The sequence below is a fragment of the Periplaneta americana genome, chromosome 14 (assembly GCF_040183065.1).
Source record: "Periplaneta americana isolate PAMFEO1 chromosome 14, P.americana_PAMFEO1_priV1, whole genome shotgun sequence".
NCBI lineage: Eukaryota > Metazoa > Arthropoda > Insecta > Blattodea > Blattidae > Periplaneta > Periplaneta americana.
This window is the reverse complement of record NC_091130.1, coordinates 2,497,495-2,512,786: the sequence shown is the minus strand read 5'-3', so window position 1 is coordinate 2,512,786 and position 15,292 is coordinate 2,497,495. Positions and strand designations below refer to the sequence as shown.

The window sequence follows — 15,292 nt, the reverse complement described above, 5'->3', positions numbered from 1 at the left end:
CCAGAGCGAATAACTCATGTATGTAACAAAAAAGACTACTGTATATCATATTGGTGGAAAGTTCATAGTTTTTTTTAAGAAAAAAAAATGTTTTTTTCCGAAATGTTTAACAATCTCTTATTCGGTAACCATAGCGACTAAGATCGTGATTTTTGTCCATATCGATAGGAAATGTGATAAAGAATAATTTATCCCGCTGGCGTATTTCAATAGCGTGCACGGTTTTCGTCTAAATTTAATTAAAATAAACACTAAATTCAAACCATTGCACGAAGCGAACGTGTGACAACGTCTTAGCAGCTTATGTACGGAGACACACAGAGTTCGTTGACCTCTTACATCTGTATACGAGTAGTATGTTTTAGCGACGATGTTGCCGGACTGCTGAAACTTAATTTTCTAATTAACCGTGCATTTAATCACAAAACGTAATACAGGTTTTCTATTCGTTTACGTGTACCCTATATCTCTTTTAATCTGCAGGGTTATTTCACTTGAACCCTGTATATATTAAAGTTTGAATCCAATGGTAAAGTTATTTTTTGTTACTGAAAATGATATTTGAAAGTATGCTTATTTTTTTTCAAAACCTTCTAGTTATATGTTTTTCAGGCCAAAGCCTACTATCTTATATTTTAATTTAGAAACTATGTAGTATACTAGCACATTAAGTACTCGTAATAGAATGGCATAAAATATCATTGAGGTAAGAATAAACACGTATTTAAAAATTGGTTCGTTTATTTTAAAGCCCCTTCCTGTAAAAACAATTGTGTGTGTGTTTTTATAAGTCATGTTAGAAAATAGTTAATAGTGATCATTAGACTTCGCGGAATTGCCACGAGAATCGTAAGGTTTACTACGTACGCGGTATAGACTGTATGAGAAGGGGACGTGCAACGGATGGAGTATGCCTCTGATGTAAAGACTGAGCAGTATACTGCGGTTACAATAAAACCTGTATCCTGCATTCAAGAAATATAATGAATGATCATTGAAGTAGGAAATGTCTAAACATGTAAATACACAATTATTTTGTAGTGATATATATTAACTCTTAAAATTTAATGTAAGATACTCACATCATCCTTGAATATGTGCATTGCAGTGAAGAGTAAATTGTTACGTACATTTTGAGCGACTGCAAAGTAACCTCCTCCGATGGTCACTCAAACAGTTTTTATATTGGGAAAATGTACGTTCAACATCACACGATGTAATACGTACATATTTGAAGAACGGAAAGTCACTACTTTTTAGTACACCAACTTCAGATACCTTGTCGTGACCTGATAGTACATCATTTATAATACGAAGTTGTGAATAGGCAGAATTTTCAGCAATAATGTTTCTCAACTTACATTTTCCTTTTTCTGAAATTAGTGAATTGTTATTTTGGATAACGGTTTGTTATACTTTATACACTATATTAAGGGCTTCTGAGAGTTGTACTGGCTGCGGGGGTAAGGGTATTCCAGGGGCAATTGTTTGGAACAGGAACAGTATGTTTGATTGAATTCTTGTCTGCACTGAACAAATGTTAAGCTTTGACTATTCCAACCACAGTAATGCAAAAACAAGTGCTTACATAGGTATACATTAGCTGTAGCTGCTCTATCTATTTGGACCGGTCACAACTCTTAACACGAACTGCTTATACTACGAGACCGGGCGGTCGCCCACCTCCTCTATACTACCGTACATCGGCAACCTGATTGCATGCTGCGTGTGGCAATTCAACGAAGTCTAGTGATCATGTATCAGGCGTTTCAGGAACTTTCATTAACCGTAGGTATTTGTCATAAGGCTGCAAAATGTCTTTTCGATCGATGTTGGTATTTTGTCAAGTTCTGAGTGAACAGTAAACCATCGCATGTTGCAGGTGGACGAGGGCTGCATGCCAGGTCTGAGCGCCACGCTAACCATCCTGTCGCTCGCAGCCAGCCTGGGCAATGTGCTGAGGCTGCCGCGCGTCGTCTACCTCAGCGGAGGAGGTGAGCTCTTCCTACCTGCTCTCTTTTTTTATCTATTACCTACGATATTGACATTCAAGAAGGCAGTCGTCAATATTTCTTATTGTTGCGGCCTAGATATTGAGAATAATTTCCAGAGGTTACGACAAAATAAATAAGTAAAGTTTAGGCCGGTCAAAAGCACCGGAATTTACAAGGCGCTTCTTTTATTGCAATAAATATACATTAATTTCTTCTGTCTGCATTTTTTTCCCAACGAGTCCCCGTAAAACAGTCAGAAATCCCACGAGTAGTATTTTAATCACCCCCTGCGTACATCTAGCTTCAAGATCTTTCTTTCGCGTATTGCCTTGTAATTCATGAATTCTTTATTTTCATGGGAGCCATGTGGTTTTCTTGTATCGCTTTCTTTACATAATTTTTACTTCATGGTGTTTTTAATGTAGCTATCCCTGAATGTTCGTCCCTAATTTGGTCATTTCGTTATATCATTTCACGTAGGTAAGAAATTTCATCTCCGTAGTCTGCATTCCTTAGATTATTTTTTTTATCATTTAGCATCTAAAGAATATAATTAATTACCGCAATATAGAAGATCAAGTAAGTACGTACTAGCATAAAAAGAATTAAAACACAAGTTAGCATGTATTTATGGCAGAAGTACAACAACATATAGCCACCGGCGTAGCTCAGTCGGCTAAGGCGCTTGGGTTAATTACCTGGTTGGGTTTTTTCCGAGGTTTCCCCAACCGTAATGCAAATGTCAGATAATTCATGGCGAATCCTCGGCCTCATCTCGCCAAATATCATCCCGCTATCACCAATTCCATCGACGCTAAATAACCTCGTAGTTGATACAGCGTCGTTAAATAACCAAGTGAAAAGAAGCAACAATATATAGGCCTAGTAGTACCAGTGGCCTTTAACAGTAAGTCTTTTTTGTTGATTTTCGACGGTAATAATGGTAATAATAAAAACGACAATGATATACATCAAGTGTACTTTTTAGTTTCGTTTATCAATAGCATAACGTACGCAGAATTTTGTCAAGGGGAAGTTCATTATTAATTTTTTTTTTATAATTTACACATTATCGGTATTTTAAATTTCGTGTAATAATAATAATAATAATGATAATAATAATAATAATAATAATAATAATAATAATAATAATAATAATAATAATAATAATAATAATAATAATGTAGGGCTCTGAGTTCTGCATTCACAACTGGCCTACGTCTGTGTACATTACGCAACATAGTGGGCCATGAAAATTATAGCTCTCCTTGGCAACGGTTTGTTGTTATTGGATTTGTATCTTTCTTACTACAAATAAAACTGTTTCTGAGTTTGATTCACTTATTATAATTCACACTACAATAAATATTATTATTATTATTATTATTATTATTATATTACAGTATATTTATTAATATTATACAATGTTCGAATGGAATACATTCATGAATATCCTTATAAAAACTTTGAAACGTAATTTTTTCACAGCCATCCAATTTTTAACAAATTTTAACTGCTCTTTAAATCTTATATAGCTATTAAAAAGTGCTTGTGCCATTATTACACTTACACAATAAGTTTATATTAAAAATATGAACTGTCAAATACACAAAACGTGAAACGAAGGTTTCACAATAAAGCCAGAACTCAAACTAACAAACAGGTGAATACCGCTCTTAAAATGAGTTTAAAATCGACAATGCAAAATACTTAACATCTGTACTGCAGAACTGTCAAAACAACCTTTTCAATATGTTTCACAACAAGTTAAGGGGACACTCCACTAAAAATGACAACTTTACTCCTAATCATTTTTAAACCAAATTTTGACAGCATATTTTCTATGTAAAGGACTACCGTAACAAAATCCAAATTTTGAACTTCCAGAGGATTTTGGCTTTTGATTTTTTTACTTTTTTTATTTATTTTGAGAAATATTTTGAAGCCGAAGTTTTTAGTAGAAAATATCAATTTTTAAGCTTCGTTTTTTTTTATTTGGTTACATTCACAATATATATAGAAACAATTCTATGCATTCATTTTATGAAATATCTTATTTATTCAGTTTGAAAAAAAATTAAATGTTAAAACTGTTATTTTACCTATAATTCATGAAAAAATATAGTATTAATAAAATAAACTAGCAGCATTTCTCACAAAATAAATGCATAGGAACATGCAGCTTCCTCATAAATACTTGCAGTAAAATTTTCATACAGATTGATTAATATTTTGTATAAAAAAGTTGATGTTGAATGAAGAAAAATAAACTTAAGGAAAAATGGATTTGAAAGTAAAATGAATATTTATGTAAATTAAAATTATCCTCCGCTAGATTTATCTAGTAACTTCAGGAAGCCAACTTTAGAACAAGTAATTACTAGATTTGTAATAAAAAATTTGTAAAAAAAAAAAAAATAAGAATTCTTTAATCAAAAATTATTTTTGACAGCTCTTTAAAATGTCACGCCCCCTTACAATCTTAATAAAAAATATATTTATAATCAAAATTTAACTAAATCCATTTTGGGTACGAAAATATACATTCTAAAGAAGTGAAATAGCCAATAAAATTTGTTTGGAAAATTTTTTATGATTTTCAGTGGAGTCTCCCCTTAAATTCCATATTGTGTCGGCCTCATCTTATTACAAGGTCGGTACTAGGCGTAGGTCTCTCTGTAATAAAGATAGCCTTGTTATAATTCGAACGTGCCACAGCACAGGAATTATGTTCAAAGAGGGAGGTAGGAGAACTATGCCTTATGTCGATGTAGATTTTGTTACTCTGACAGTGAAAAATTACAGCAGGGAAAGCGATTATGGATAAAAAAAATACTCAAGTCTGAATGTCTTTTTTTTTTAGTTCAAGGGAGGTTCAAACCCAGTAACCCCCTCTCTTGCGTACGCCCCTGCGTTTAATCGTTCCTGGCTAGGGTAAGCAGCTAACGAGCAGAGAGGGTTTTTTTTTTTGTTTTGTTTTGTTAAGAATGAAATATTGGTGACAGCGACTGTGTTCACAGGCACCTTCCTCATCGTGTACATCTGCATCAGCCTGGTGTTCGGCATCCCGCTGGTGTTCCTCGAGATCGGACTGGGGCAGTTCTGCCAAGAAGGCACGACGAAGCTGTGGCGGGCAGTGCCTCTCTTCAAAGGTAACAACACAGTCTACTATATACAGTCACGAAGCTTGAGTTTTGAGGGTGCTAGAAACAATAGACTGTGACGGTACTATTTTGCATTGCCTGTAATGAGGCGATATTAGCGATCCTAGTGGTGAGCAACTATCTAATGTTTGCATATTTACTACGTATTGAGATTCGCGACTGTATATACTAGAATGTGGTAACAACATGACCTGCTCAGAAAGTCACAGCTGCGCTGACCAAGCCACATTTAGGCTAGGGCTCCACCAGCCGTATTTGACGGCTGCTGTGAGCTGCAGTGTACTGCCTGAAAATGGAATACACGCAAAACAAGTGTAGGTGGCTATATGGGCAGTATTTCACTGCGCCTAACAGAATTTCGGCGGCAGTACCAAGGTCTACTGCAGGAGGAATAGAGCATGTTCCATTTTCGTGCCGTTTTCTGTCGCCGAAGCCTGGCTCCACTGGTCGTGGTAGTCCTCCTGTTTCCAATTACCCATGAGGCGAAGCATCCCTTATGTATGAGCATTATTACTTGGTATGCTCACTTACTTACTTACAAATGCCTTTTAAGGAACCCGCAGGTTCATTGCCGCCCTCACGTAAGTCCACCATCGGTCCCTATCCTGTGCAAGATTAATCCAGTCTCTATCATCATATCGCACCTCCCTCAAATACATTTTAATATTATCCTCCCATCTACGTCTCTGCCTCCCTAAAAGGTCTTTTTCCTTCCGGTCTCCCAACTAACACTCTATATGCATTTCTGGATTCTCCCATACGTGCTACGTGCCCTGCCCATCTGAAACGTCTGGATTTAGTGTTCCTAATTATGTCTGGTGAAGAATACAATGCGTGCAGTTCTGCGTTGTGTAACTTTCTCCATTCTCCTGTAACTTCATCCCTCTTAGCCCCAAATATTTTCCTAAGAACCTTATTCTCAAACACCCTTAATCTCCGTTCTTCTCTCAAAGTGAGAGTCGAAGATTCACAACCATACAGAACAATTACTTCGTATGCCTAGAAAAAAATTCCGACAACCGGTAGAACTAAACAAATTCAGCTGGATATTCCCTAAGTTTGTGTCGCATTGCAGCAAACATGCCTTCGTGTTTATTGGATGTATCCACCATTTTTTTTTATGCAATCTTCGACGACAGCGAGCCAATAGCAAACATACAATCACCTTGATCAATACTTGTAGTGTGCTCATTTTCAGTGCAATTTTTGCTTGATCTTGTAGTACACAAAGAACATCACAACGCTGTTTTCAGCTGAACAACAGGAGTGGAGCCGGCCAGAGCAGTAGACTACGGCTTTCACACGCAGAAAATTTACATTAAGTGGAGCCACCTTCTTGCAGTACAAATCTAGGCAGTAGAATGCAGCTCACGGCAGCCGTCAAATACAGCTGGTGGAGCCCTAGCCTTACGGAACCATAGTGCAGTCTCTTATCCGCGGGTAAGAGACGCTAGCTCGAGGGTGCACTGTGCTGATGACAGCTGATCTAACCGGACAGGCGTTTCATAGTACGATCATTCATAAAACATCAGACCGTAAAATACGTGACACATTTATGGAAAAACTGTTATAGCAAGGGGAGAAGCAACTAGGGCGTTGTTTTACATGCATTTTCTTAAACAAATATCAAAATATTCCCACATATACGCCTAATATCCTGCACACAGTGTATTGTGAACAGACCAACGAAACCTCATACCCCAAGCTGCGAAGTGGGAGTCCGTACGAATGTCCCGTTGTTATTTTCCTTTTATACAGGGACATCATTTTATTTTTACTAACATTTCTAATATTAACCTGTCTATACCTTTTGAGCAAGCTTGAGAACCGGAAACGCCATTTGCTACCCCCTTCCACGACTGGAGTTCGATGATACTGGCGTAAAATACAAATCACTTTACTAGGTATAGGAGGGAAGAAAAGTAGTTCATCCATTTACGTAAACTAGGAAATATCACGCTTTTGATTTTGATCATTTTCATTAGGTTTTTGTTTAATCAAAATACAGTACAGTATTAACAATGAGTGTTTTTACTCACGAACTGAGCTGTCCATGTGGACGTATTCATTATGCAGTGTATATTATACTGTCTACAGCACATTAGCGTACAATATAGAGAATGAAGTTAAATTGAAAAATAATCATAATATGGATAAAACCACTTCCCTTATTAACCCGAGTTAACTCGTTTGAGTCCCATTGTCTTCTTCATAGTGATTTTTTAGGCATGTAAGAAAATTAGTGATGTACAGTGATTCTGCAATATTAAATGACCTCTATACGAAAATAAAAAAAATATGACTTTTTTCACAAAACTGGTAAAATAAATAGTAAGGAAGAGGTTAAATACATTTTTCAAAATGGTGGCCGTTCATTTCGATACAGGCTTCAGTTCGAATGTGTGTAATCCCAATTACCAGTTTCGTCCTTCGTACTAGTAACTCATGTTGAAATAATTCTGTACCTACTTTATAAAAGAGTACCTTACGTACTGTAAATTCAATCTTCACTTCTGCCCGATCCGAAAAGATAAAATTACTGAGACATGCTATCTACTGTCCGTCCAAGTGGTTATGTCGTAGAGTCGTAGAAAGGGAGGAAATCACGTGACAGTTAATTACTTAACGAGGCCCTTTCATTTATGTTATTTTAAGCAGTTGTATGGGTATAATATTACCTAGACGTTCAGTTCCTAACAGAAATTAATGTTCTCAGAAAAGAGCTAAGACAGCCCAGCCACTAGCCTTTACAGAGAGGCGAATAGAAGCTGGTGGGGAAAACCGGGATGCGACGTAGGCAAATGGACGACAGTACCTGTGCGAAAATGATTAAATATTGAAAGCTCTTTCGTCACTGGAAAACGCGAACATATTTTTGGAACGTACTGTTTACTATGACCGTAAGGCTACTATGACTGTATATGCGGTCTTTATCTGTGTGCAGGACGGTTGAACTTCCTTAGTAGAAGGGGTGGGAGTGAAGTACATTCAAAAACTCAGGTGCAATAAAAATCGAAGTAAAAATAAAGTGATGTCCCTGTACTGGTGTGATCCACCTTAGATTAGGAAGATTTAGTGACCCCAGAGTGTGGGCTTAGGCTAACTCTCTGTAACGATTTCTGCCTCACACGCAAGAACAGCTGATGTTCACTGGGATGTTCTGACTGTGGCCCGTGTTGCAGGCGTGGGCTACGTGAAGGTCCTGGCGTCGAGCCTGCTGTCCGTATACTACCCGGTGCTCATGGGGCTGTCCCTCTTCTACATGGTGTGGTGCGCCAAGGGGCCCTTGCCCTTCTCGGAGTGCACCCAGCCCTTCACTCCCAAGGTAAGTGACGCAACAAATTTCATGCTAAGAAGTTCACATTTTTGCTGCATGTTGTGCAACGTATGGTTAACAAAACTACAGAGCCTTTTTGGATAAAGTAAATATTGTAAAAAGTAAAGAGAAAGTAAATATATTACACAGACGCTAAAGAAATTAATTTTTAACTGACTTTCAGGTTATGCAAATCTAATCTTTCAGGTAAAGCTTCCTGTAAAGCAGATTTGAATAATTTCAAGGGAAAAAATTGTTCCGGGACCGGGTATCGATCCCGGGACCTCTGCTTGAACGTACCAGCGCTCTGCCAACTGTTAACGTACACAGTGACGTATTATAATATATACATCACTGTGTACGTTAACAGAAAACCACAATTCCAAGTCACACAGAGTTTGTGTGCACTCAATGTGAATCTCTGGCGTTTCGTCAGCCCACGCGAGTTGTGTGGATATAAAGGGAAAAGTTGAGACGGTGTCGGGTGGAGTTCCCGGGTAGCTCAGTTGGCAGAGCGCTGGTACGTTCAACCAGAGGTCCCGGGATCGATACCCGGCCCCGGAACAATTTTTCCCTTGAAATTATTCGACTTTCATGTTGTTTAAGTATTCAAAATTCAAATTATGGCCCTGCTGTTAACTTATATGCATGTCAAAAATTCTGTACGATTCTTTTCAAGGTCATGACTTAAATTTTGTGGAGTAGATACATTTTGAAAAAGTAAAAAATTAAGAAACCTGTACTAACTCAAAAAAGCATTAAATTGATATTAACAAAGCTAGAGGGAGTTTACAGGGAGTTATACCTGAAAGCTTGATTTGCATAATACACGTCACTGTTCGTTAACAGAAAACCACAATTTAAGTGTCACGGAGTTAGTGTGCACTCGAAGTTGGTTGCTTGACGGTTGTCACCCCACTTTGAGGTCTGTGGATATAGAGGGAAAAATTGGATTGGTGTCTGGTAGAGTTCCCGGGTAGCTCAGTTGGTAGAGCGTTGGTACGTTAAAAACCAAAGGTCCCGGGTTCGATGCCCGGCCCTGGAACAATTTTTCTCTCGAAATTATTCAAATCAACTTTACAGGGAGTTATACCTGAAAGCTTGATTTGCAAAGCTAGAGGGCATCAATTCTAATATGAGGATGGTAGGCCTATATAGAAAAAATTACGTATTTAGCTTTAAAATGTACAAAATATAGGTAAATGTCACCCATTTCATTCTTTAACTGATATTTAGCCGCCCTGTTGAGAATCACTGCTCTGCTCTATATCTTAGGCCAGGAGGCCGCACTAAAGTAAAGGGGGCTTATCATCAAAATGGTTGATCTAATTGAAACTTTTCTTTTTTTTTCAGACTGGAGAAGAATGCTTGAAGTAAGTATCGCATCCTTCGCTGTGCGTACGCGCGCAGTCCGTATGAGATATTCCATCTCAAATCGACCGAAATATAGAGAAAATTGACCTTACAATTTATAAATACAATAAAACTTTTTTGTACGTAGAGAACTGTGATACAATGCTTTGTGCAAAGTTTGAGGCATCAGAACTTCATAGTGTTTAAATTTAAAATATTTAAATTTATCGTATTTTCATTAAATTAGCAAATTTTAGACTGTTGTAGCTCCGAAACCCTTTCACCCAATGATCAAAATCACGGTTTATTTTGATGCTGAGAAGTTGAAGTTTATATTGATATGTAAACACATTATCTTACTCTTTATGGAAATGGAGAAATTTAGATTTTTCTTCATTAAGACACCTTTGGCCACGAAAAAATATTTTTAAAATATATAATTAGATTCCGCATTGAAAGTACAAATAAACACATTTTTTACTGATGGCACGTTGATAAGAAAGTATTGAAAATATCAAATAAAGAAAATAAATAGTACGCGCGTGAACTAACCAGCTGACTGTGAGACGGGAGCTAGCCGAGACAAGCAAGGCCAGGAGACAAACACGTGATGTGTCGTCTAGCAGTCATGGCCGTGCTAGCTTTATCACAGGTTTTCATAAACACAGGAGTAAAATGACGCCCAACGCTCGCTTATCTTCAGCTCTCGGCCAGTGCGTGCGGTACTGCGCCGTTCAAGTCTAGGTGTGTGAAAATAATTTATTTAATACCCTCGAAACTTATTGCCGTACCACTAAGCAAACAATGCCGAATCCCTCTTAATAATGCAAGGTTTTTTCGCAATATGTTTTTACATTTTTACAAATTAGCAAAAAGCCTAAAAGTAAGTAAAATCAGATTATCTGTCTCTCTGTGTACAATAAAAATAAGGATTACTTCTTAACATAACCTACCAAATGTCAGCTTCAAAATGAGCTCCCGTTCAATGTTCTGCAGTAAATGGTTCCAGAGTTCTGAGCGCTGAAAGAGGCTTGTTTTTATAAAATACGCTAAATTTGTCGCTCAATAATTAGAAAATCGTTTTACTTTCGATAGTATATTTTTGAAAATGCACTGTCCTCAGCACCTTGTATAAGTAGGGAAAAAATTAGAGTATAAAAAATGAAAGGTTTTTTACTGATCGATTTCATAAGCATTTCTAAACGTCGGATGTTTCTACGTGTACAATGCTATGAAAACAAACATTCGCACACGTTGAAGTCCAGACCACCCTGTACCAACATACTATTTGTAGTTTCATGCATACACAAGCACTAATATACTGTGTCTCTGTTATTCCTTGAATTGTGACGCTGTTTTGTTGCAGACAGACGTTTCTGACGCCCGTGAACGAGGACGCCATGTGGTTCGGAGTCAGCGCGGCATTCCTCTTCTTGCTCTGGGCTCTGTTCATGCTGTGGTAAGTGATGACAAGAGGCACGACATGACGCGGTGCAATTTCAGTTAGCGTCCGTAAATATCTGTTCGTATTACCATGCACTGATCTCTTCGGGCACGGCAATTGCAGCAAACGTGCCACGGCTTGTAAACTGCGGAAATCTCTTAGAGCAAGAGCGACGCAAGTGAATTCCCAGTGTCCATCCCTGTTTTAATTGCACAGGGACATCATTTTATTTTTACTAACATTTTTAATGTTAACTTGCCTATACGTTTGTATCACCGCCGTTTGCTACTCCCTTCCACGACTGGATTTCGATGATACTGGCGTAATATACAAACAAATCACTTTACTAGGTATAGGAGGGAAGAAAAGTAGTTCATCCATTTACGTAAACTAGGAAATATCGCGCTTTTGAGTTTGATAATTTTCATTAGGTTTTTGTTTAATCAAAATACAGTACAGTATTAACAATGAGTGTTTTTACTCACGAACTGAGCTATCCATGTGGACGTATTCATTATGCAGTGTATACTATACTGTCTACAACACATTAGCGTACAATATAGAGAATGAAGTTAAATTGAAAAATAATCATAATATGGATATTTAAACACATTTTTGAAAATGGTGGCCGTTCATTTCGATACAGGCTTCAGTTCTAATGTGCATATTATCGCACTATAGACTATTGTACCTAATCCCAATTGCCAGTTTCGTCCTTCATACTAGTAACTCATGTTGAAATAATTCTGTACCTACTCTATAAAAAGTACCTTACGTACTGTAAATTCAATCTTCACTTCTGCCCGATCCGAAAATATATCTACTGTCCGTCCAAGTGGTTATGTCGTAGGGTCGTAAAAAGGGAGGAAATCACGTGACAGTTAATTACTTAATGACGCCCTTTTATTTAAGTTATTTTAAACAGTTGAATAATATTACGTAGACTTCCAATTCCTAACAGAAATTAATGTTCTCACAAAAGAGCTGAGACAGCCCAGCCACTAGCTGGCGAATAAAAGCTGGTGGGGGAAACCGGGATACGACGTAGGCAAATGGACGACAGTACCTGTGCGAAAATGATTCAATATTGAAAGCTCTTTCGCCACTGGAAAACGCGAACATATTTTTGGAACGTACTGTTTACTATGACCGTAAGGCTACTATGACTGTATATGCGGTCTTGGATCTGTGTGGAGGACGGTTAAGGGGTGAGAGTGAAGTACATTAAAAAATTCAGGTACAATAAAAATTGAAGTAAAAATAAAATGATGTCTCTGTACTAGCACTGAAAGAATGAATATTATCAACATGTGCTTTATTATTATAATTATAAAAATTCAACGCGAATTTTTAAAATGCAACTTTCCGGTTCAGTCTACTTTTGAACAAGATTACAGCGACTTTTGAAGTTTAGAGTTGGCAGTTCTGCCCCCAGCAGGAATTGAGATGCAGTTCATTTACTGATAACGAATCCCCTAAGACCGACAGACTTGACATGAAATCCTAGAATTTGCCTCGAAGGAGACAAAGATTTGCATTTGAAATGTAAACAGACCATATCCAGGAAAGAAGAGAATGGAACCACGTAACTCAATCACTAGCGACTAACCACGTGACCCGCTCCTGTCAGGCTGATAGAGAATAGTGTTGGGTTGACTACAAGCTAATAATATGGACGACTGTTGGGTTTGTACACAAACTAAGACTTGCGTGTACATTCAGGCTCTCAAGCTGTAATTACAGGGCGTTTCAAAAGTAACGCGTAACTGCAATTAAAATTGACTGAAGCAGATTTGGGGCAAAAGGCTGAGACACGTCAAACCTTGTACAGTATTTAAAACAAATATTTTTATGAAAACAAAATATTTTTGCTACTATTGCTGTGCGAGTTATGATGTCATCGATATAATTTTTAAATTACATCCTGTAGTTTTTTTAATAGCATTAGCCTACTTGGAAGAGCATATTTTATGTTAATATTTCATTTGTTTTTATACAGAAACACCTATGGTTATGGTTACCATGGTAACAATTTTATTGTTGATACATTTTGTTAGACCCTGTGTTATGAAAGCAGATTTATGGATGTAACCGACATAAAACAAGATGTTCTTAACAGAAAATATGGGAATTCAGATTCTGATGATGATAGGATTTGTGACAGAAGACGTACACAACAAGAGGTATGCTGCACACTTTTTAACTAAACTCATCTAATTGGCCATCTATTTCTAAGTCAACTGCGAGTAGAATAAAAGCGAAATTCAGAGAACACTGATATGTCAGAGAATAAAAAGATCATTTTCTGTTAAAAAATATCTTATTAATGTTGAATTTAACAACAGAAGTGCTTTCATAACACAGGGACTAACGAAATTTATCAACAATGAAATTGTTTCCATAGCAACCATAACCATATTGCTTGTGTACAAAACAAATGAAATATTACACAAAAAATGTATTATGCTCTTTTAAATGATACTACAAAAATTGTAGGATGTAATTTAAAAATATTCTCGATAACGTAATTCGCACAATAATCATCGAAAATATATCACGTTCCTATAAACATATTTATTACTAAATACAAAGTTGTTGTCCAAAATCCTCTCATTCAATTTTAATTACAATTATGCATTACTTTTTCAAAAATCTTGTAAGTACGAAATTATAAAACATGGCTTGCTTTACGCAACATAAATAACGGCCTTGACAACGTAAACAAATTTCGTAATCACATTTTATACGTGTTACAATCATCTATCAGCAGCTCCGTCTCGGATACTCGGAACTGCTGCCTACGCCCATATTTGCAACAATTCTTTCAATTCCACTAGTTTGCAACTGTTCCAGTAATCGGTATTTCCTTCACAGCAATACTTCTAACCATTTCAAATACTATCCTCGACTTTTTCGAACATCTTACTCCATATTAGTTCAGCGGCATTATATCAGGTAATAAGATGGAGGTTAAATGCTCCTTGAGTTGTCAATGGAGCACTATATTACTCTACAAACACAAAAAGCTCTCTCTGTCATAAATCAGCGTAACTTGAATTTCCTACGTTTTGATCTAACTTGAAGGACTTTATATATCACCTAGGACCAGTATTCTTTCTGTGGGCAACACGGGAATTAATTTACTTTTTATACAAGTGGAAAATTAAGCTCGTTTCTAGTTTAAGACGTCCTTAAAACTTCGTTTACCCTCACTATGGATAGGTTAGTGTACAATCCGGGATGATTTTTACGTTTTTTTTTCTCTTGTGTTAAAGAGAATTATTTTCTCTGGACCAAAATGGTACTATAAATCTGTGAATGAAAGACGAGTACCTTCTCTTGAACCGAAAATGGTACTGCAGTTTTTAAATAAAAGAAGACTATTTTCTCTTGTAAGAAAAGTGATACTATAAATCTGTGGGTAAAGAAAAGTATTTCCTCTGGGGAAAAAAATGATACTATAAATCTATATAACAAAATTCCCCTGGACCAAAAATGGTACTATAAATTTGTAAATAAAAGAAGAGCATTTCTCCTGAGCCAAAACTTATACTATGAATCTGTAAATAAAAACTCGATATTTTCCTGGATCAAACATGGTGCTATAAATCTATAAATAAAAGACTAGCATTTTCCTCCGGACCAAAAATTGTGTTATAAATTTTATATAAAAGACCAGCATTTTCCTCTGGACGACAAATGGTACTATAAAATATCTGTAAATAAATCACACACACATATATATATTCCCCTGCACCTAAAAGATGTGGCACTGTGCTATAAATCTTTAAATAAAAGAGGAATATTTATCCTGAACCAAAAATGTTACAAGCAGGCCTACCACAAATCCATAAAATATAATAGTCGAGTATTCCCATGCTCCAAAAAAGGACCAAAAAGTATAATTAAAATAATAGTATTTTCTCCCGCACCAAAAATGGCACTATAAATGTGAACATAACAAATAAGTATTTCACCTAGACGAAAAATGGTACTATAAATCTGTAATTAAAAAACGATT

General features: G+C 36.6%; 1 protein-coding gene across 2 annotated transcripts in view; it reads left to right on the top strand.

Annotated features, from left to right (window-relative positions):
- blot (bloated tubules) overlaps nucleotides 1-15,292 on the top strand; it is a 140,543-nt gene that overhangs the window by 104,538 nt on the left and 20,713 nt on the right. For both annotated transcript variants that reach the window (XM_069844831.1, XM_069844832.1), the window contains exons 4-8: nucleotides 1,883-1,994; nucleotides 5,015-5,146; nucleotides 8,341-8,483; nucleotides 9,828-9,847; nucleotides 11,194-11,286. In XM_069844831.1, the coding sequence (XP_069700932.1) occupies nucleotides 1,883-1,994; nucleotides 5,015-5,146; nucleotides 8,341-8,483; nucleotides 9,828-9,847; nucleotides 11,194-11,286 (500 nt within the window). The remainder of the gene's footprint in view (nucleotides 1-1,882; nucleotides 1,995-5,014; nucleotides 5,147-8,340; nucleotides 8,484-9,827; nucleotides 9,848-11,193; nucleotides 11,287-15,292) is intronic.